Source organism: Narcine bancroftii, chromosome 7 (genome assembly GCF_036971445.1).
Source record: "Narcine bancroftii isolate sNarBan1 chromosome 7, sNarBan1.hap1, whole genome shotgun sequence".
NCBI lineage: Eukaryota > Metazoa > Chordata > Chondrichthyes > Torpediniformes > Narcinidae > Narcine > Narcine bancroftii.
The window spans coordinates 20,435,860-20,460,105 of NC_091475.1; the positions used below are offsets into that span (position 1 = coordinate 20,435,860).

At 43.1% G+C, this 24,246-nt stretch overlaps 1 protein-coding gene across 1 annotated transcript in view; it reads right to left on the reverse strand.

The window, feature by feature from the left end:
• LOC138739807 (ATP-binding cassette sub-family G member 1) overlaps positions 1 to 24,246 on the reverse strand; it is a 48,313-nt gene that overhangs the window by 19,124 nt on the left and 4,943 nt on the right. The window contains exons 2-5 of the mRNA XM_069892361.1: positions 9,015 to 9,132; positions 3,851 to 3,983; positions 1,358 to 1,408; positions 121 to 266 (exon numbers count right to left, since the gene is read on the reverse strand). Of these exons, the coding sequence (XP_069748462.1) occupies positions 121 to 266; positions 1,358 to 1,408; positions 3,851 to 3,983; positions 9,015 to 9,132 (448 nt within the window). The remainder of the gene's footprint in view (positions 1 to 120; positions 267 to 1,357; positions 1,409 to 3,850; positions 3,984 to 9,014; positions 9,133 to 24,246) is intronic.

Consider the following 24,246-nt stretch of genomic DNA (forward strand, 5'->3'; position numbering starts at 1 on the left):
AATGATTGTTAATTCATCTGGTCCAAAAGCAATAGCACCTACCTCTGATGCATGGCTACAATCTTAACATGTCATACTAACCCAGCAAAATGATCATTAATATTTATAAGCAAAAATTACCTGGTAGGCTCATCAAAAAACATGACTGGAGGGTTGTTCACCAGCTCCAGAGCGATGGCAAGGCGCTTGCGCTGACCTCCAGAGAGGCTGCCTGTCCGAATGTTTGTGCACTCTAGCAGACCTAGTGCATTGAGAACCTCCTTCACCTGTCAAGTTGTGAGATCACAAAGGTCCAATCAGAAGGCCCAGGCCACATGGTACATTTCTTCCTTTATTTTCCTCCATGTCTCTTGCACCTCTTGCCCCATTCCCTTGCCGACATGTCTATCCGTGGTCTTAAGCACAGCCAGACAGAGCACCTGTAAATTAGAGGAACAACACCTATTCTGTTTGGTCACCCTCCAACCTGATTGATTTGTCTGGAATCCATTAGCCTTCCACTACCCCCTCCCCCCCCAATAAATCTTTCCTTATGTGTCCTTTCCTGTAGCTCATCTCTCTCTCTCTCTCTTTTTCTAGCCAAATACAACCCTCCTTCCCCATTAATTTTCACCTTTCCTCTCTCCCCAGTCCTCTTATAATATCCAATTAACACTCATTGACTGTTGGTCTATACTACTCCCCCTCCCATTCTTCCCTTTACACCAGCTTTTTACAATAGGCTTTCAAACTTTTTCTTTCTACTCACATACCTCCTTAAGTAATCCCTATGCCATAGGTGCTCTGTGATTAGTAAGGGATTACTTAAGGTGGTTATGTGAGTGGAAAGAAAAGGTTTGAAAACCACTGATACTATAGGCGCTTGCTTTTTCTTTTGCTTATACCTGAGGAAGGGCTCAGGCCCAAAACATCGGTTATATATCTTTGCCTCCCATGGGCGCTGCATTACCTACCTGAGCTCCTCCAGCATTTTTGTGTTTTTATTAGTCCCAGTAACATCCTATTGATCATTTCTACACCCTCTCTGGCTTAATGAGTATTGGAAAGTGAGTGGCTTTGCTTTTGCTTTTTGGTGTTTGAACCAAGATGCATCCCAATTAGACCAGGTGATTGATCAACTTTGTGTTAAAGAGGATGAATTGTTTCATTAGCTATATTCACAAGGGAAATTGTTGTGGCCCTCTTTGGCTAAAGGGATCTGTAAAGAAAGCAGGAATATGGTACTGAGGTCACATTATCAGCCATGATTGAATTGAATGGTGGTGCAGGCTCGAAGGGATGAATGGCCTTCTCCTATATTCTATGATCCTATGTACAGGAAAGGTAGAAATGATGGTGTGTCTAAGACAGGGCTCACCATTTCTTTCCGACCTTCATCTTTCTCCTGGAGTTTCAAGTTTGCTGAGACCTGAAAGACAAAAAAGATCAAATTATCACAAGGTTCATGTTAGCAACTGCGGGGAAGGGAAACTCAGCAATCGTGCACTGGAACTGTGACTACACTTTCCCTCTAATGCACTGGATGCTTCTCCTTATCGATACAAATGTAGCAAAGTATCTTGGAATGGAGAACAGCATAGAGACAGGATATTTGGCCCTAGATATCTGCACCAAACACAATGCCAGATTAAAATACATCTCTGCTGTCTGAACATGATCCATCTCCATCCACTTCCTGCGTATTCACATTGATGTTGATGCAATCACAACAAAGGCTCGCTAGCAGCTAAATGTTGTGAGGTGTCTGAGGAAATTCAGTATGTCACCAGAAACTTGAAAACTTCTCCAGGTGTACCTGGCTGGTTGCATCATTGCCTGGTATGGAGGCACCAAATTTCAGAACAAGAATAAACTCCAGAAGGTTGTTAACATGGCCTGCGACATCAGTCACCAGATTTTACTCTTTCGAGGATACCTATATGAGGCGGTGTCTTTTAAAAAAAAAACAGCCTCTCTCCTCAAAGACCCTCACCACCCAAACCATTCCCCCTTCACTCTGCTATCATCAACAAAAAGGTACAGGAGCTTAAAGATGAGAACTCAATGGCACAAGGACAGCTTCTTCCCCGCTGCCAACAGATTCCTGAATGATCAATGAACCAAAGACAATGCCTTATTTTTCATGCACTGCTATTTTTATTTATTTTATACTCTTGTTGCAAGATGGTTATAGAATGAACATTTGCACATTGCCGCAAAACACCAAATTTCACTACTTGTTTGAGACCATAAATTCTGATTGCGATATCTTGATGCCTTCGCAAAGCAACTATTACATCAGCTTCCACCACTACCCCTGGTAGGTTGGTAGGTGAGACCACTAGTGGAAATAACAGGAAAAAAAAGAGGGTGGTGGGTCCATGCAACAATCTGCCAGAAGAGCTGGTTGAGGCAGGTACTGTTGCAAAGTTTCAGAAACATTTGGATGGATACTTGAATCAAATGAGTTTAGAGGGACATGGGCCAACACAGACAGGTGGGACAGGTGTGGATGGGACATTTTAGTCTGTATTGGCAAGATGGGCAAAAGGACCTGTTTCACTGCTGTATGACTAGAACCAAGGATGTAGCATCAACATTCAAAAAAGCAGATTTAAGAGAGAGATGGGGAAGAATTGCTTCTTCCAGAGTCTAGTGAATCTGTGGAATTCTCTGCCCAAGGAAACAGCAGAGGGTGTCTCATTAAATAAATATATTTAGACACAGTTGGATAAAACTTTACATGGTGGGAAAATTAAGTTTATAGGAAGAAAGGGGGTGTGTGGAGCTGAGTCCATGGTCAGTTCAGCCATTGATCGGTGGAGCAGGCTCAATAGCCAGATAGCTAATGCCTGCTTCTATTTCTTATGTAGTTTGCATGTTTTTGGGAATGGTGGGGAAGGGGGTGGATACTGGAGCACCAGGGGAAACCCTGTGATGAATGTCTGCCAAGCTACCTGTCTCCCCTCTGGCGAGCCTTGCTGTACTAACATTGGCTGTGCATCATCTCTACTGTTAAGGACACTCCCCTTGGATATAACTGTATATGCACCTATTGTCTTTCATTATTGTACCATGAGTTTTTGCTAATAAAAGCCATGATTATTGTTTGACCACATCGTCTTTGTCTACTTCATCAAACCCACGCAAGCACAGGAAGAGCGTGCAAACTCTGTGGCCACATCTGAACTTGTGTCCCTGCAGACATGAGGCAGTCGCTCTCTTTGCCACACCACTGGACTGAACTTTATTCCAGCAGCCCACAGCATGTTCATTTTAATCACTCCAAGGACTTGAGCTCTGTTTTAATATATATAGCTCCCTCCTTCTTTAAGAGTGCAGCATGGTTAGTGCAGCGGTTAGCACAACGCCATAACAGCACAGTGACCTGTGTTAGAATCCAGTGCTGCTGTAAGGAGTTTGCACCTTCTCCCTGTGTCTCTTTGGGTTTTCTCGGGGTGCTCTGATTTCCTCCCACCTTCCAAAAGCATACCAGGGTGGCGAGGGTTTCAAGAGCCAGAGGGCTTTCTACTGTAGTGTAGTACCAAATTAAAAACTTAAAATTAAGATGTCCTTTAACCTTATTGACAAAATGATTCTTCATATCAAGATTCTTTAATTGCCGTGTCATAAGCAGATTTAATATTACGTGAAATTGCATTTTGTCTTCCATAAGGCAGACAATAATTCACTATCAGTAGAAATTGTCCAGCACCCATTACAGTTAACTTTTTATTTCATTCATTTGAAGTCCAAACGTTTCGGATAAACCTCCTGGTAAGCACCTTGAAATTTTCTCCTGAGTGAAAGGAGCCATGTGAATGTAATTTGCTGTTGGTGTCACACGGTACATCAACAGCATTGACCCTACCATCATTGCCTCCTGAACGGTGAGATGCGGGAGCAACATGTCATCCTGCATGATGTAACAGGACACTTTGCGGAAGGATCGAAGATCTCGAGGCCGACCATTAATCAGCACCTGACCTTTCATTCCCGTCTCTCTAAATGAAAATGAAATTGCAAAAATAAAATCAATGCAGATTAATGAAGGATTAACATCAATAAATGCATTTCAAATAAAACTGCAGATGCTAGAAATCTGAAATAAAGCAGTGTAATGTTTTGTGTAATATTGCATTTCTGTTTTATTACAAAACAATAAATAGTAACAATTACAAAACAGTAAACAGTAAAACCCCTGGTTTCGGGCACCTTTGGAGAGTGGTAGATGTCACGTAAGTGAATTTTCCAGTTACTTGCGACTGGTAAACTTACAGTGCGGTGCGTCAATTTTAAACTTCTGTATTTTTTACCTCACTTCCACTTTTTTTTGCCGGTTGCATGAGATTCCAGATAGCAGGGATTTTACTATATCTGACACAAAAATGCTGAAATTACTCAGCATGTCCAATGAACCTTAAAAATTTTAATTTTGGCAAAAATGGGAGAAGTTACAACAGGGAAGTGGCTGTTCACAGTTTCAAGCCAGGATGGGAGAGGTAGCAACAGGAAGAAGAAGGGCAGTTCCACCAACATTGACCCAGAGCAGGAATTTATCTCTTCTTTGATTTCAATAAAATGAATTTCAGAAACCTTTTGCAGAATCTTAATGGAATGCAGTTTGGGGAAATTTGAACCCTCATATTCCAGCTCCATTTACTATTCCATCAGGCCCCAATCCCAAATCTTTTATAGGAACCCTGCAATTTATTTTTCCTCAGAATTAATAGCTTCATTCATAATTGTCAAACCATGTCACCCAACATCTCCCACAGCACGTTTTATCCATAATTTTATATCCACATCTCCTCCTCCTTGAGGAGGACCAGTGGCCTCCGTTTAACCTAGTTCTAATCTAATGCACCTTCATCACACCTCCTTTCAGCCATGTTTACAAGGAGGAGAACCTTAGCTTCTCCAGTGTAGCCCTGTCACTGAAATCCATCCCTCATCCTTTTAACCACTCGCAAATGTTTTCTCGCTCCTTCACATCTCTTAAAATGTTTGATCATCTTTCAACATAATGCTCTAATGGAAGCCAAACTAGTGTTTAACAAAGGTTTATATCTGATCTATACAATGCTATGTTAAGAGTTGATCATTTCACAGAGGTCATTGTTGGATTGCTGAAAACATAACTTTGACTTTCAAAGTGACCCCAACCCAAACACATTGCTGTTAACACACTTGAAGAGCTATATTTGTATTTCCAGGAATTAAAGATCAATTTTCTGCAAGCAAATGGAAAAAAACATCAATGGAACACTGGAACAAATACGTTGAACATTCTTGTCTTATTTGGAAAGCACTTGGAGAGGGGAAATGGGAACAGCAGCAGGGCACTCAGCCCTTTCAAGCTGATCTGCCATTCAAAATAACCATGGTTGATCTACCTGAGGTCTCAACACATTCCTGCCATGTTCCCACATCCTGCAATTTTTCAAAACATTCATCTAAAGATCTAAAGTTATCTTGCCTCCACAACTCTTTGGGATACAAAATTCTAGAGATTTACCATGGTCTCAGAGAAGAAGCGTTCATACATCTTAGTGTAAAATGATTGGCCCCTTTTATTAGAACTATGTCTCCTTATTTGAGTCTCCCACTGGTGAAAACATCTCGACATCTACCCTGTCATGATCTCGTAGGATCCTACATAGGTCACTCTCTAATTCCAATGAATAGACAATCTGCTTAGCCTTTCCCAATAGAACAATCCTCACATTCTGGGAATTAAGGTCATACAAACATAAGAACTAGGAGCAGGAGTAGGCTCTCCAGCCATTCAACGTGATCATGGCTGATCTGAGGATAGGCTCATCTCCACCTACCTGCTTTCTTTCCCCATATCCCTCAATTCCTTTACAATGTAAAAATCTATCCAAGCTTGTCTTAAGTATATTTACTGAGGTTGTCTCCATTGCCTCAATGGGGAGTGAATTCCACAGATTCACCATCTTCTGGGAAAAGCAATTCCTCATCTCCATTCTAAATCTGCTACCTTGAATCTTAAGGCTATGTCCCTTAGTTCTTGTCTCTCCTACTAATGTAAACAATGTACCTACCTCTATCTTATCGATCTCTCTCATAATTTTATGTATTTCTACAAGATCCCCTCTCATTTTTCTAAATTGCAGTGAGTGCAGCCCCAGCTACCTCAATCTCTCCTTATAGGCTAATGCCTTCATCCCTAGAGTCAACCTGGTGAACTTCCTCTGCACGCTTTTGTGCACCTTCAAAGCCAGTACATCCTCACTTAAGTAAGGAGACCAGAACTGCCTCACCAGTACCCTGTACAGTAGCAGCATAACCTCCCTGCTCTTAAATTTGATCCCTTGATTCCAATTAACATGGTAAGTCTCCTTTGAAGTACCTCCATTGGTTTGTTTGGTCAGGGAAACAAAACTCCACACAGCACTCACGGTGCGGCCTCGCCATCATCCAGTACAATTGTCACAAAACTTTGCCATTTAAAAACCATGACCCCTTTACAATAAATGCCAACATGCCAATTACCCCAAACTTCTTCATGCACCTGCCTGGTATTTTTTTTCCCCCCATTTCAAACAGAACAATTGCTATTAGATGCTTTCTTAGGTAGGGAAACAAAACAGCATCCAATACTCAAAGTGTGACCTCACCAACATCCTCAAGAATTGTCACAAAATTTCTCCATTTTAAACTCTGACCCCTTTACAATAAAGGCCAATATGCCACTTCCCTCTTCAGTACTTGGCTGCACCTGCCTGTTAATTTTTTAAATTCAAACTCAAGGTACTTTGTTGCCTCCATACTTCACTAATTTCCACACACATAGCCCTTTCCGACTGGTTGCATGCAAGATGCCACAACATGAAGTTGGTTTATTTAGGTGAAACAGGGAAGTCTGTAGATGCTGTTTTGGTAGTAAAAACACAAAAATGCTGGGGGATCTCAGCAGATCTCACAGGGTTCATAGGAAGTAAAGATATATAACCAACGTTTCAGGCCTGAGCCTCTCTTTAAGTTCAAAGGTCCTTTAAGGTAGCAAATATTCAGCCAGCAGAGTGCCTTGATCATGCTTTGCTCATAGAAGGAGGAGGATTTTTAGGACTGAGATAAGGAAAACTTGCTTCTCTCAGAGGGTGGTAGATCTGTGGAATTCTTTGCCACAGGAAGTAGTTGAGGCCAGTTCCTTGTCAATATTTAAGAGGAGGTTAGATTTGGCCCTTGTGGCTAAGGGAATCAAGGGGTATGCGGAGAAGGCAGGAAGCAGGTACTGATCAGCCATGATCATATTGAATGGCGGTGTAGGCTTGAAGGGCCAAATGGCCTACTCCTGCACCTATTTTTCTATGAATAAAGTTGTGTGAAACAGCAATGGCGTCGCCCAGGATGAAGAGCTGGTTGATGCTGCTCGACTCTCTTAAAGTTGTCTCCTCAACCTTGCTTAGTAAGAGTCACCCTATCAAAGGCTTTATCTATAAACTTAGGGGAGAGGGGTTAATTATCTATGTCTGCAGATGCAGTGACCGTTAAATATTTTCAAAGAATTGTAACTGAAAAGAAAGTAAAATGCTTTAAGGTTTATATATTCATGCAAGTAAAGTTTGTTCAATGCAAGTACAATATAGTATTTTTGTCTTTTAAATTGTTTATTCTTAATGTAGTCATATTAGTTAGGTTTTATAAGAGCAAGTCTCAAGCAACCGGAAAATACACTTATCTGGTCTTTACCAATCATTATATAGGTGCCAGATACTAGGGGTTTTATAGTTCTTGAAATAATGTAATTGGGCACCTTGGAAGGCAAAATGTGTAAGATTAGCCTTCTGTAGACAAAATGCACTCACAATCAACTTCCCTTTAAGATTTCAAGTTTATCATAACTATTTTGTAATTATACTTTTTGACGAAAGCAGAGCTGCTTGAAAAATGTGGACAATTCACTGTTAATTTTGGCCATTACCAGATCTTTTTTCAATTTTATTCCCTTCAAGCAAGCACTAATTCCAGCAGTCAATATTCCCAGACACTCAGACAGTGAGGACTAAGGTGACATTCTATGGCATGTGCCTCACTACTCCCCAACTCCCCACAGTGAAAGGTGATCATGGCACATTTAAGTTCTCGGGAGTCACCATCTCAGAGGATATTTCCACATAACTCAACACACTAATGGCATCGTGAAGAAAGCACATCAGTGCCTCTACTTCCTCAGGAGTTTGCGGAGGTTTGGTATGACATTGGAAACCCTGGCAAAGTTCGACAGATGTGTGCTGACTAGCTGCATTACAATCTGATATGGGAACAATACCAATACCCCTGAGCATAAAGCCCTGCAAAAGGTAGTGGATACAGCCCAGGACATCACAGTCAAAACCCTCCCCACCATCAAGAACATCGACAGGGAGCGCTGTTGTTGGAGAGCAGCAGCAATCATCAAGGATCCACATCACCCAGTGCGCACTTTTTTTCTCACTGCTTCCTTCAGGAAAGAGGTCTAGGGGCCCCAAGACTCGCACCACCAGGTTCAGGAACAGCTGTTACCCCTCCACCATCAGACTCCTCAATAATAAACTCAATCAGGAACTCATTTAAGGACTCTTGTGAACTTGGATTTTTTTTCTCTCTCTATGTTGTACACTTTGTTTACATTTCTGTATTTGTAAACATGTTTTTTTTTCCACTGCTAATAAGTAATAATTCTGTCTTACCCGCAGGAAAAAGAATCTCAAGTCATATGTGATGTTACGCATGTACTCTGACAATAAATCTGACATCTACATACAAAGTTGGTGTCAGGGATAGCAGCAGAAGTAGATATGATGGTGGCATTTGAGACAGATAATGGATATTCAGAGAATAGAGGGGATATACATGACATGCAAGCAGTAGACTTCTGGTTTAATTTGGGCATCATATTCAGTGCAGTCAGCGTGGGCTGCAGGGTCTGTACCTGTATTGTACCACTCTCTGTGCTCTTGTGGGTATGTTATGGAGATTACGGTAGCAGTGACATTCAGCTGATTGCTGGCCTAGTTTCTCCTTACCTGTAACCAGCCAGAATATTCATGAGAGTCGACTTGCCAGCTCCCGAAGGACCCATGATAGCGATGAGCTCTCCACTGCTAAACTTGCCCGAGATGCCCTTCAACAAAGTCTTGTAACCTTCCAAAGCAGAAACACAAGGAAGGTGAAAGCTCACTGACATGTAAAAAGAAACTGGCTAATTTGTTGATTTCCAAGGTGATCGATTACCAGCGGTGACATGAATACCTACAAGCAATCAATGATAAAACGCCCGCTGTTCTCAAAATCATCAGGGGACAAGAATTTTTCATAGGTGGAAAACGATTAACCTTTATCATAAGGATGTCATGTCACAACATCAGTAGAGAAAATTGCTTTATAATGTAGACTTTATATGATCTTTGTTTCCCTAATTGGTTTATAGCCAAAGATGTACTTTTGAAGTGCCTTCTTGTTAATGCAGTCTCACAGCATGCAAACAGGCCCTTCGGCCCACAGAATCCATGCAGGCCATCAACTACCCATTTACAATCATACTACATTAATGTTTTTTTTATTCTCTTCTTTTTTGAGCCAACTTGCACTGGACTCTTTAAAGTATTTACATTTAGACATAGAGCGCAGTAACAGGACCTTCTGGCCCATAAGCCCGTGCCACCCAAATACCCCAATTAACCTACAACTCCGTTACATTTTAAAGGGTGGGAAGAAATTGGAGCACTCGGAGAAAACCCAAGCAGACATGAGGAGAATGTACAAACTCCTTACAGACAGCACCAGATTCGATCCTGGGTCACTGGCACTAATAATAGCACCACACTAACCCCTGCATTAACCGTGCCGTCCAAATCCAAATCTAAATATTGTTACCCTACACAATCCTAATTCAATTCTGATAAACTCTTGCTATTATTTTTGAGCAATACTCAATATTGGGCCATTCCCCTCTGATCTTAGTGACCACATTGTTTCATGTGACTGATCCTAACTTTGTCCTCCACTAACTGCATTTTTCCCTCAGAATATTTGCCACAATTTTACTGGGAGTGGTTGCTGTAGTTTCTATTTCTTATTTTTCATTTTTCTAAATAAATTGGTCCTATTTGCTATGTAAATAACATATGCTGAGAAGCAATCACCCCATTTATAGAGTTCTACAGTCCCAGAAACAAGGCCTTTAGCCCAACTCATTCTTGCTGACCAAATTGCCTATCTGAGCTCATCCCATCTGAAACATAATCTCTAAACCTTTTCTATCCACATACCTGAGATCATCTTTACTATACAGTATAAAGCATCTGCTGAGTTTCTTCCATATTGTGTTTTTACATCTTAAGAAAATGGGAGCAAAATTGGACCATTCAATCTATTCAGTCTACTCTGCCATTTGATACAAGTCTGACGTATTCTTCCTTTCAACCCCATTTTCCTTTGTCCACTAGTGATCAAGAGCCTAACTGTTTTAAATCTACTCAATGACTTGCCTCCTACCATCTAAATGTAATTGCAGTAAAATAAATGAGAAGCAGTTGGAAAATTATTGTTGACAAGAAGGCAAAGAGCAGAGGATGGTTTTGATCCATCGACCTCGAGGTTATGGGTCCAGCACGCTTCCGCTGAAATGCAATTGTACCCACTCCCACCACTGGCAGCTCACCCTATATACCTAGCACTTACTGTATGAAGAAATCTGAACCCTCACATCCCTTTAAATCTCTTCTTAAACTTATTGTGTCATTCTAGTATTACACTCCCACACAAAGTGAATATCTATCCTATCTATGCCCCTCATGCATTTATAAACCTCAACAAGGATATCCCCTTTAGGTAAATGGAATACCAACAGTATGGGTGTGCCTGCGCTGAGCTATGGACTATGGTGAAAATATACTGAAGCTACAGCATTATTTATACTCTTGACTTTATTACTGTAGGTCACTGACCTGTTAAGTTTGGTGGATTCTATGCACTCGAGCCTTCTTGCTGGAGATTGAAGGGATGACTTGTTGAATCATAACTTAATCAATAATTCAGTCACACAGTTGAAGAACATTCCACACATTTCATCCAGCACCAATTAGCTAATTGCATCACATGCAAATGGTGAGGTCTCAGGGTAAATGAGGAAGTAGGATTGGACAAGAAGGAAAATGGCGGTACTGCTGGAGTTGCTGTAACTGCAGCACTGACGCTAATGTGGAACCACAAAGAGCGGGGAGTGGAGACACAGGCCCTCCCATGGGGTCCAACTGTCCAGTCTCACTGCTGTCGGCTCCATACTGGCTTGAAACGGCCTGTTAATGGAGTTGTCGGTGGTTTTATTTAACAGTTCTGCAACCACAGGGTCTGTGCCCAATATGGTGGTGCCTATGATCGGCAGCAGCCATGATGGATTGCAGAATCTGGGGAAGCAGAGGACTACTGCAAAGCACCATAAACAAAAGGGGAGAACACTACCCCCCACCCTGTTTGAGAAGGAGAAGCAGAGACAATCCATGGGACAGTGACCACGGCGGCGGACCAGTAGGGGCTCAGAGGCTGAAGAATAAGCAGGTAGCAGGCAGCAGGCTGTTGGTGACTCGAGGTAAGGAATCCACATACATTGCAAATTTCTTCCCTACAGCCATCAGCTTCCTCAATAAATGACATAGCAGTGTTGCCCTTGCTTGGTGCTAATTGGTCTTCCTTTCCATTGCAATGTGAACACTGCAATAATTCTCTTTACATGGCTGTATTAATTTTAGAAATAGCCTGTCAGCCTACTTGCAGAAGAACTCTTCTCATTTATTTTGCTATTTTTGTGACAAATTAACTTGAAACTTGAAAGTTAAATTCACTCCTCCTAACTCAAATTTTGTACAAAGGTTACTCTTCCCAAGTTGCATTGAAGTTATCCCTTGGGATAGAAGGCACCTTGCTTCCAACTTTTAAAGGTATGGAATAACATTCCAATCCTTCAAGATACGAGCTAAAAGTCGGTCTGCTTTTTGCTCACAACTTGAAGGGTCAGACCTGAAATGTCAGTGATACATCTTTACCTCCTATGTATGCTGCGAGACACATTCCTCCAGCATTTTTGCGTTTTGACTACAATCACAGTGTCTGTTTAATTCTACCATGGTCTTATGGGTTCTAATGTGGTTGACGAGGTCAATGTGGGAGTTACAGAGTTTTCCCCACACATATGCCTTAGTTGGACTAAACTCACTCATGAGAAGGTAAAAGTAGGCCACTCTGATCCATTGAGCCTGTTCCGCCATTTCATGATATCACGACTGATCTAGCCGAGGACACAACATGGGTACAGAGATATCTGTATCTGATTGCAGCAGCCATCATCAAGGATCCACCCCACCCAGCACACGCTTTGTTCTCACTGCTACCACAAAAGTGGTCTAGGTGCCACAAGATCCACACCACCAGGTACAGGAATAGCTGCTCCCCTTCCACATACAGACTCCTCAATGACAAATTCAACCAGGGACTCATTTAAGGACCTTACACTTTATTGATTTTATTTTTTCCTCTGTATTACATAGTTTGACTATATTTCTTTATTTACATGTGTACATTTTTTTTTGCATTACCAATAAGTGATAATTCTGCCTCACCCACAGGAAAAAGGATCTCAGGATAGTATGTGATGCCATTATGTGCTCTGGCAATAAATCTGAAATCTGATAGAGATCTGGGGGAATCTCTATATCAAACAGTGAAGATGACAGAGCATGATGAGAAAGGTATAACTGGTGTTGGGCTTTATAAAGGAGGCAGAAAATAAAATAGAAAGCTTTATAAATTATTGACTCAGCCCATTCTGGGCAATACACACAGGTTAAAAAATAAGCTTTGGAGGGAATGCAGAAAATATTTACTAGAATGTTTTCAGGGAAATTTGAGAAAGCAGGCATTGTTCTCCTTGGAATAGAGAGGTCAGAAGGGGATCTGATGAAGGTATTTAATAACATCAAGGATATAAAAGATTGGAGAAGCTGTGGAGCAAGGGACAAAAGCTAGTGGACAGAAAATGAAGTTAATCAACAGAGACCATAGATGATAGAAAGTGGAGCAGTACATAAAATGCTGGAGGACCTCAGTATTTCATGCAGAATCCACGGAAGGCAATAGCTAATCAATGCTTCAGGAAAGAATGAAGGCGATCGACAAGATACCCAAACGTGACAAAATATTCATTTTTCTCTTGAATGGTGAGCGCTTAACATTGGGTTTGCAGTTCCAAGGGAGAGTGGAGGCAGATTGAATCATCAGACCTTGTTTTCAGACGAAAACATGAGCGAGATGACAGTGTGAAGAGGAGGGTGGAGAGAGTTGGAGGAGCTGATCATTCTTGCCTGGAGCTGACACCAAGACTTTTTAACCATTCTGTGATTCTGTGGAGGTGGACAAGAATTCAGAGGAGACTTCAGATAAGCAGTGAAAATGGGGAGCTTGGATTCAGTCAATGAGATTAACTGATCAGAGACCTCGAGTATCATTTCACAGACTTTATTTCACATGATGCATCATAAAGAGCAGACAGCAGTCTACAATGCTTACCGACTCCGAAATCTACTTCTACAAGCATGTGTTTTTATACAGAGGGATAAATAATCTGTTGCATAAAATAGGATTACACCATGGGATAAACTATATTAAGACAGTTATTAATTTTTTTGTGTATATTGAAACCTTAGTTTTGAAGAAATGTGTCAATAACCACTGTCCATATCCTTGACTAGGGTTAAGGCCACACTTAGCTTCCAAATAATATCTCGCTGAACAGATGATGTGTTAAAACAGGCTGTTTACTCATGATGCTAGTGTCAACGTCAAAGCTGGTCAGCACAAACTTTCTTTCACAGATTGGTGCCAATTATGTTAGTGACAGAATCGATCTTTTCTTCATGGAAGTTCTTCCACAGTTTCACAGGGACTAGGGGGGCAGCAAAAAAGCAGAGACATTGCTAAATAACAATGCCTGAATGGGGTGAAATGAGGAACCTAGTGTGGAGCATTAACGTCAGTTCAGTCTTGAGGGTGATCAGACCATTACTGCACATTATGAAATTCATATTTTTGTGGACATGAAGCTGGTGAGTCTGGAAAGGCAAGGTTGGCATCTGGGATCATAATCTGTGCTGGGTTATCCAAATAACCCAACAGTTTCAATAACATTCTTAAATTTAGTGACAGTATGGTTGAAGCAGATTCCGCCTAATTACACCCAAGTTAACCTGCAACACCCCCCTAGGTTTTGGAGGGTGGGAAGAAACCAGAGCACGCAGAGGAAACCTATGCAGGTCATGGGGAGAAGGTACAAACTCCTGACAGATAGCATCCGATTCAAAACCGGGTTGCCAGCATGTTTGACTCTGACGTACAATGTGCAGCTTGTGGAGATATGTTGGCTGAGACAGGACTCATAAGAGCCAATAGCTTTAGAGGCCATGGCTTGGAATCATGTGATTGAACCGACTCAAACAGCTGAAGTTTATCGTATGTGGCTCTTGTCTTTAAGCAAGCTTGGCCACCCTGCATGATGCTGACCATGTCACCCTGGCGTGGTTATCTACCTTGATCTAAAGCACACACCAGCAATCCTGCTGTCTTAATTGGATCTGCTCCATAGCTGACTCTAGTCCTTTGGAGGGTGCATGACTTAAGCAAGTCTGTCTCAGTGACGTCTTCAAGTATTTTTATGGGTCAGATACTAGAAGCACTGTTTCCTTTTATGGAGAACTCCACACCAAAATAACATAATCCAAGGGAATGCAGGTGGTGGGTTGTGATATATATATATATATATATATATATATATATATGTGTGTGTGTTAAAAAAAAAAAATCAGAGATTCTCTCCCTCAGAAGTCAGCAAATGCTCATGGACACCAGAAGCTCTGAGATCAGCAGAATTCTGATCGGGGGTTCTCAAGGGAAACCAAGTTGTGTGTCTGATCTAATTTCTTTCAGAATAGATGCAAGGGTTTGATTGGCCAAGCTGTGCAACTCAAGTTACTCTGCTTGGCTTCATTGCTGTCTTTGCTGGGATCTCCCAGTGGCCAACTACCTCAATTCCACGTCCCATCCCCTTCATATACTGTCCTACCAATACCTTCCGTAAATTGGGGAACACTTGATTTTATATCTGGACACTCTGCAATCAGATGGCATCAACATCTACTTCTGCTGGCCTACTCTCTGTTCTCCTTCCCTTCCCCAACCCTCTGTCTTCTTTCCTCCAGCTCCCCACCCCCTTCCTTCTCCATTCACAGAGCTACCCCCCTCCTCCTCCAGCTTGCTGCTGTGCTCTCCTTCCCTTATCCACCCATTACCTCCCATAATCCTTTTCCTGTTTTCCCCCCCCACCATTTTACTCAGATGCCTGCCGATACCTTGACAAAGAGCACAAGTCCAAAACTTTGGTCATGTATCTCTGCTATATAAAGTACACTGTTCGACCAGCTAAGTTTCTCCAGCATTGAGTTTTGACATCAACATAGTGTCTGCATACTTTTGGTTTTTTTCTAAATTTCATTGCTGTCTTTGTGTGCCTAATAACCAGAGGGATGGGGGTGGGGGGGTGGGGGGAGAAATTCAGGGCAATAATCAGGGTGCAGGTCATTGGGACTAGGCAGAATAATATTTTAGCACACACCAGATGGGCCATAGGGCTTGTTCCTGTGTTCTAGTGTCCTGTGGTTCCAAGCAGCAAGGAACCAGCCAGACATGTTTCCTAAGTCAATACATAAAGGGATAACAAATAGACCAAGGTCTTGGGAGCATAAATAAAATAGTGGCAGATGGCTGCCAGAACTTTGAGCTGACATTCATCACACAGTCAGGGGTGACATCCAGTTTTGCACAGCCCACTCATGTGCTTTACAGCCATTTCAATTATTACCATTACTGCACGGATAAAACATATGTTTTTATATAAAAAAATACTTTATGCCAACCCACACATGCAGTCTCTCAGCTCTGGAAAATACACCACTGTGCTTTCTTATCCAAATTTAGACATTCAGCATGGTAACAGGCCCTTCCGGCCCACACGTCTGTGCTGTCCAAATACACCAATTAACCTAGAAACACTCCCCCTCCCACCCCACCTTCTGGCCTCATACATTTGTGGAACAAATATCAGAGACCCAGAAAAACAACACTGCCCACATAAGCAAATGTCTTCAAGTGGACAACACTCAATTCCGAATAGTACAATTTATTTCCCCTCCATCCAGGAGGAAACGCAACTAGGCTGTACTCTGCATAGATGACTGACCAAGACAATCAATGTTAAAAGGAGAAGGGGACAGAGGAAGACAAAAAACTGGTGATGCAGGAAATCAGAAATTAAAACGTAAAATGCTAGAATATTCACCAGATCAGGCAACACCTGTGAAGTGAGAAGCAGAACTAGTGACCTGAAACATTAATTACTCCAGGGATGAAAAACAGACCAGCTTCAGAAATCTATCCTACTCACTATGCTACTTTACTCCCTCTTCATTTATCCCCACCTCTCTTTCATCGTCAGTTTTGTCATGGAGCTCAAATTATATTTTCTTTGCATTTTCTAACGGATCTTCAGGAATTTACAAAAAAAGGTTCATATTTGCTACTCACAGCACTTAAATGCAACATGAAAACTAAATATTGGCAAATCAATGACCTGAATCAAGATATGTCAAGTTTATTGTCATCTGATTACACAAGTACAACCCGACGAAACAACGTTCTCCGGTCCTCAGTGCAAAACACACAGACACAACACCAGACATAACACATAGGGACAAACAATACACATGCAGGACAAGTATTCCATTTATACTAATAAATAAATATTGTTCATGAATATGACTCAGATGGTTAGTGTGAGTAGTTCCTTTGGTCGCTCAGAATTCTCATTGCCTGTGGGAAGAAGCTTTTCCTCAGCCTGGTAGTGCTGGCTTTGAATCTTATACAAATCCATGTAATATTAACACCCGTGCACCAAACTCCAATGCAACTGTGACATAGGTGCTTTCTCCAATCTCGTGCTTCAGCAACCCCTGATGCATTTGACTCCATCCCCCAACGGTTTGCCACAGCTTGCCTAATGCTTTTATCTATCAGGTTGTGATCAGAAAATAAAAGAGATTCCAAGCTTACAGGGTGGACACAAATTACTTGGAATGCTGGACAGAGTTGTGGCAGGTGGAATTGAATTTTGAAAAGTGCAAGGTAATGCATCATGGCAAGTCAAATTGTCGTCAGACCATAAAATAAATGGTTGGGACCTTCAGGCACTGATGGACAGAGAGCCCTTGGAGTAAAATTCCACAGCTGCCAGAAAGTGGAGGCATAGGCTGATAATGTAGTGTAAAAAAAACCATTGTGTATGTTTTTAAAGGTAATGACAGTGAGAGTTTGGATATTATTTTGCTGCTGTACAAAATATTGGTGAGAAAACATTTGGATGATTGTGGCCAGACAATGCACCTCACCACAGAAAGGATGCTGTGGAGATAGAGAGGGTGCAGAAGAGATTCACCTGGATGTTCCCCAGAATGGAAGGCTGTAATTATAAGGAGGCTAGATTTATTCTCATTGGAACAGAAGAGGCCGAGACGTTACCTCATTAAGTTTAAAATTGTGAGGGACATAGATTGGATAGAAAAACATAATCCCCTGCCCCCCCAACCTCCTTCCCCATCAAGTGCAGGGATGACTAGAACCAGAGGGCACTGGTACAAGGTGGAAGAGTAGAGGGACTCTGAGGGGTTGGAGGGTGGAGGGACTCTGAGGGTAGAGGGAATTTGAGGGGTTGGTTTCTCACAGAGAGTGGTGGTTATCTGGATCGATCCCACAGAAGTTGGCGAAGGCAAAGATAATGATGTTTAAAAACCATTTTGACAAATGTTGGATAGGAAAAGTGCAGAGGACTATGGATCTATGGCAGGCACATGGCACCAGGGTAGAGAGGCATCATGGCCATCATCACTCTGAATATTTGGATTATAAACTTTATCACATTCTTACTGGTTGCCACCACACAGATACCTACAATATACCAATAGTATAAATTACCACAACATGCCATGATTGAGAAAGATAACACATACAAAATGATAGATAAATGGAGAGGGGGCATTTCTGTGCTGTATGCTTGATTTCATCAATCACCATCTATATATTCACCATCTCCTCGTGTAGCTTCACTTCTGGTAGACTTCAAAGATATATTCTGACTGGTTCCCCGGATCCTCGGCTCCAAGTCAATGCCAAAACTTCTAAACCCCTCACCCCAACGTCTCCATCCCAAACATGAAACAGAGCAGGGGATGGCCATTCAGGCCCTCTTGCCTGCCTTACTAATCCTTAAAATATCACAGCAGATCTTCTTCCCCATCACCATTTTTCTGCACCTTTCCAGTGTCCCAAAATTCAATCAACATCCAGAATTCTATCAATCTCTCTTTTGAAGGCAAATTATGTCTTGGCTTCCACGCCAACAAAGAATTCTGAAATTTCACTCCATTTCAATCCTAAGTAGTCTAAGCTTTATTTTGAGACTGTAATCCTAAGGTCAAAGTTAAAAGTTATTGCCAGAATATGTACATGACATCACATATAAACCCAAGATTCATTTTCCTGCTGGCCAGGCAGATTTATACTGACCTAGAATTGTTAGTCTTTTTCACATCGACCTGCGAAGCCCTCTAAGAGTTTGTGCTTCTCAAGGAGGTCATCTCTCACTTTCCCTACCCAACAAACCAAAGGTTTAGCCTACAGAAATGTGGCATATCTCCCTGTCAGAACAATTTAAATTGAATTGAAATATTTACCGTCATATTTACAGAGATACAGTATAAGAGCTTAGTTCTGAGTGCAATGCAGGCAGCTGCCATAAAGTCCCCATAGTCCAAGGGCAATTTGGGATCCACAAAATTAAAAGTTCACAGAAAACAGTAGCAAGTTTGATCATTAAAGTGTTAGAATTTCACTTTAACACAGACACCACAGCGCAGTACATGGCCTTTGGCCTATGATGTGTAGTGATACGACCACCAGCCTACTGCAAGGGGCGATCTCTGTACCTGCAGGAAGACCACCCAAGGAGCCAAATCCACCTGGCCACCTGTCAATCAGCCAACCTGAATAGACCCCCTAAGGCACACATGTCAAACTCAGGCCCGCGGGCCAAATTTGGCCCCCAAGATCATATCAAATATGTATTAAAGCTGGCCCGCTGGCCGCCGCGCCAGTATAGCGCATGCACAGCTAATACTACAAATCCCAGAATGCTTTGCAAATGCATTGGCGTCGGCCCCTCAGCCCGCTAATCACCCCCACCTCCTCTCTTTACTTGCATTAGCATCTGCGACCTGTCGCCTAACTCACATGTAATAAACCCCTTATGAAAAATGGCCAAACGAAAGACAGAAAACAGGACCTTTCAAGACAGGTGGGAGGCAAACTCTGACCCCAGAGTTTGATGAACTTGCATCTAAGAAGAGATGCCAAGTATCTGGTTTAGACCCAGGTGCATCAGAGTAAATCACAGTGTAGCAAGCTAAGCTTGGATTCATATTTTCTTTGGTTAACTTTGGACTGTTCCTAGTTGAAAGATTGGATTTTCATTGAAGCAAGTTGTTATTTTTTTGACTTGTTGGCCTGTGAAAAAAAATACATTTAAAAGGAGCTTAAAGGCTATAGAGAAATATTATTTATTGAATATTTTATTTCTCCTTTGTTAATGCTTCTTCTGGAAAGAGTTTAACCAAAACTATTATTAAACATTTATTTTAATAAGAAAAAGTTTAACATTACATATGTTGAAAGAAGAGAAAACATGCAGATGTTGTTGAAAATTTTCAATAAATATTTAGTTCGGCCCTCGACAGTCCAAGTTTTTAATTTTGGCCCTCTGTGAATTTGAATTTGACACCCCTGCTCTAAGGGGTTGACTCCACCTGGCTGAATGAAATATAAACCTGAGCCAGCCCCTCCTGAGTCAGTCACACGGGGAGCCACCAAGGCTTGAACTGGTGTTCAGACTTTTACTGGAATAAAGCCTGTTGTACAGTCTTTGAGTTTTATACTTGCTGCTACCTCAGCGCGCAACAATTTATTCCAGTAAAATTTTAAAGCGAGACCATGATTTCTGACGATCGGTAGCCTGAAGATCAACCCCCAACACCCGATGCCCAGGCACGCTTCGAGATCTGGAAGCACACGATTGAGGCAATCATCCTAACAAAGCCTGAGGTGATCAACGCCAACCAGAAATAACTCACCAAGCTGGGTCCATGAGCTTTATAGGCCTTCAAGGAATGCTCAGACTATGAAGGTGCAATGGCCGTCCTGGAGAGCATGTACAAGCCCCTAAACAAATGTGGTCTACGCCCAGTGCTCAGCATCAGGTCCCAGCAGCCTGGCGAGACAGAAGATGCCTATCTGGGGGCCCTATGTGAGCTAGCCCACCCGAGTCTGGCCAAGTCCGGGGTGACCGAAGGGGAAGTGGAGTGATTAATCCGGGACGCCTGCAGGCGAGCGCTGCGCTTGAGGAGTGCCTGACAGAAGTTGCTGGAGGAAAACATTGCCTCACTTACCAGGACAATGGAGGCTGCAGCCCATCATGCAGAGGTTTTCGATGCCCGACTCTCCCAACCTCCGGTCTGGCAGATGCAAATGACCGCCTTCGCTGAAGGCCGCTACGTGGAGGAGACAATCACAGCTGCTGGCACTGCTCACCCCGTTGGTGTGGGTCAGACAGGCAACCCCACAAAGGCTACCCTGCAAGGAACTTGTACTGCTCCTAATGTGGGAAGAAAGGCCACTTCGCTAAAATGTGCCTTTCCAGGCCCATCGGGAGCACTTCAGCCCCCTGAAACCTGCTGGGAGCCCTCCCGATCACCCCCACATTTGAGGACCAGGCAACGCCATTATTCACCCCGCCACTTCTACCCTGACCGCCAACATCACTTCCGCCCCACACTGCTGCAGTGTGCTCACCCTGGGTCCGTCAGCTTCCTCTGGAAGACCTCCGCCCGCACCAAAGATGTCACTCCTACTCGCTCGGACGACATCACCTCCAGCTTCACTGCCGCCCGGGTCGGCCAACCGCCAACGCCACATGCCTCCATCGGGTGTTGCCATCTTGGGCCAGCCGGGCCCTGACTGCCACAATGCTCACACCACATCGAGGGAATGACGTGGTCAACATGAGCTTATACCCTATCGCCCATCCGACGCACCCCATGTCCCAGAAGTAAGCCACTGGCCACTACTCACCTCATCCATCGGTGAGCAGCGACTCAGACCCCGATATAGTCCTAGCGTCCACCACCTTTAAAAAGGGATATTCCCCATGGACTCGGGTGCTCAATGATGGACATCGCTGTCAATGGGAAGGTAACAAAATACCTGTTTGATAGCACTAATACCGAGAGCTTCGAGCACCCAAATGTGGCCCGGACACTAAAGCTCAAAATCATGAACTTTTCCATCATAGCGCTTGGGCATTGTTCAGTGGAATTGACAGTGGGGGGGGGGGTGGGGGGGCTGGGGGAGGCAGGGAGAACACACCAAGGGTTCAGGCTCCTGGTCATGTCCAAGATCTGATCTGTGCTCCAGTTCTCTTAGGGCTGGACTTCCAGGGCCACCTCCAAAGCCTTACCCTCGCCTTCAGTGGGCCCCTCTCCCCCACTCATACTCCACAGCCCAGTGACTGTCCCCGATGCATCTGCAGCCTCTCCACGCCACACGTAACTCCTCCCGCCCTCTTCAACTACCTTATGTCACATTGCAAGACCATAGCTGACAAGAGCAGGCACTATTGCGTGGATGACAGGGACTTCATTACGGCAGAAGTGAGGTGGCTTCTGGCAGAAGGTATCATAGAGTCCAGCACCAGTCCCTGGAGAGCCCAAGTCTTAGTGGTAAAAGGGAGCAGCAAACAGACCATGGTCATCGATTATAGTGAAACTATAAACCGGTACACCCAACTGGATGCCTACCTCCTACCCAGAACAACCGACATGGTCAATAAGATAGCCTGCTATAAGGTCTTCTTGACCCCACAGTGCAGGACAGGGCCTTCGGCCGATGATGTGTGGCGATACGACCACCAGCCTACTGCAGGGGGAAATCTCTGTACCTGCAGGAAGACCACCTAAGGGGCTGACTCCACCTGGCCGACCTGAATATAAACCTGAGCCGGACCCTCCTGAACCAGTCACATGAGAAGCCACCAAGGCTTGAATTGGTGTCCAGACTTTTACTGGAATAAAGCCTGTTGTAGTCTTTTGAGTTTGTGCTTGCCTGCTGCTACTTCAACGCACCACAAGATGAAAATGTTCTCCACAACAATCTAATTTTTACCTACCTCACACCCATAACCCTATTTTTTCTTATATAACAGACAAGTCAAAAAGTAAATTTAAATCAAAAGTAACAGTAGCTTACAACAAAAAAAGCCAGCCCTGCCACTGGTGTGGAACTGGGAGAGCAGAGAGCCCTGACATAGCACAGCTCCAAAGGAGTTAACAGCCAGTCCCAATGCCGGTGAATCCATAAAGGTGTTAAAATGCTCTGTTTAAAGAGTTGATGGATTTTAAACTAAAATCCTGCAACTGGGAAAGTTGGTGCCCAAGATGGTGGCACTTGTGCTTGGCAGCAGCCATAAAGGGGTGCAACCTACCAGAAATGGGAAGAACACCCTCTTTTGAGGAGGAGAAGCAGAGAAGATGATGTTACAGGACGGTGTTGATGGCGGCGGACCAGATGGCCGACGACTTGCAGTCAGGGATCCCGTCACGGGCTGCTGGAGACTGACTCCTGGAAACCAGATATTGGAGTCAGATATTGAGCGCAAGAAGGGCTCCGAAAGGCTTCCTGATCACGTTGGACGTTTGGATCCAGAGCCCGTGTTGGACGTTTGGATCTGGAGCCTGCGTTGGACGTTTGGATTTATACAAATATTGGGACATCTGTTCATTGTACTCATGTATATGACATACTCTTATCCAGTTTCTCCAATTTGTTTTTAATTGAATTACTTATTGTCACATGTACTGAGATATTCCAAAAAGTTTGTTTTGTGTGCTACCCAGACAAGCTAACCTTCACACAGTACAGCAAGGAATAAAACAGTGATAAAAGGAATAAAATTTATAAAAACAGTTTCTGTACATTGTACAAGATTCCTTTTATTGTCATGTAATAATACATTAAAAATACACATATTAAAAACATGATACACCTCAACTTTTGTCTGACGCAAGGCAAACAAAGAGTCACCATGCGCCTGCCGCTCCTAACAATATGTGAAAGAAGCAAAAGAGAGTGTCTTCAGGGATGCTGGGTGTCCATAGATTTGCCTCTGGTGCTCCCGCAGCCTCTGCAGCCACACAGACTGGTCTTGCATACATGATCATAAACTCTGATATAGTATCATACCTTCCCAACTGACCACTACTCCAACAAGTGAAAATCACTATCCCTGTGTATATTCCTCCAATTCTATTACAACACCAGCTGGGTCAGTAAGGACTTTTTTTATTCACACCGCCACCCACGCGGGATTTCTCTGAATTCTCTGGTATCTCTCCACCCCCCCCCTCCAAAGATGTACAGGGTTGGCCGGTTAATGGAGAGCATTTGGATAACAACAGGTTTCATGGGCCTAAATGGACTTCTACGGTGCTGTGTTATTAAAAGTAAATTGTAATAAATAATGTTCACATTTTACAAACAATAGCCAGAATTTTTCTTTGCTCTTTGTAATTAATTTTCCAGTAATTTGAAAGACATCCATCGTGTGTGAATTTAGAACACCAGTGAATCAGTATTTGAATTAATAATGGGTAGGGATATAGTCATTTTAATATTGCAGCATTGCCTTTATGCGTTCCAGACAGTAAGTGGAATAAAAAGGCATGAATGACCTTGAATTGTGGGATGATTGGCAGATGCAGCTATCCAATTCCATTGATCCCAAAGGTCACAAGAGCCTTTCCCTCCCCCCTCTCTCCCCTCTTCCTTTCCACCCTCCACCTACCTTCCCTTCTCACCCTCCACCCACCCTCCATATCATACCCCTCTCTTCCCCACGTTGCCACCCTCTCTCTCTCTTCCATGTTGCCCTTCCTCTCTCCTGCACGTCACCCCCCCAGTCACAACCCCTCATCACCCTCACTCTCCTTCACATGTTGCACCCCTCCTATGTCCCCCACTCATCATTGCTCTCCCCATCCATTCTTCCCTCTCTCC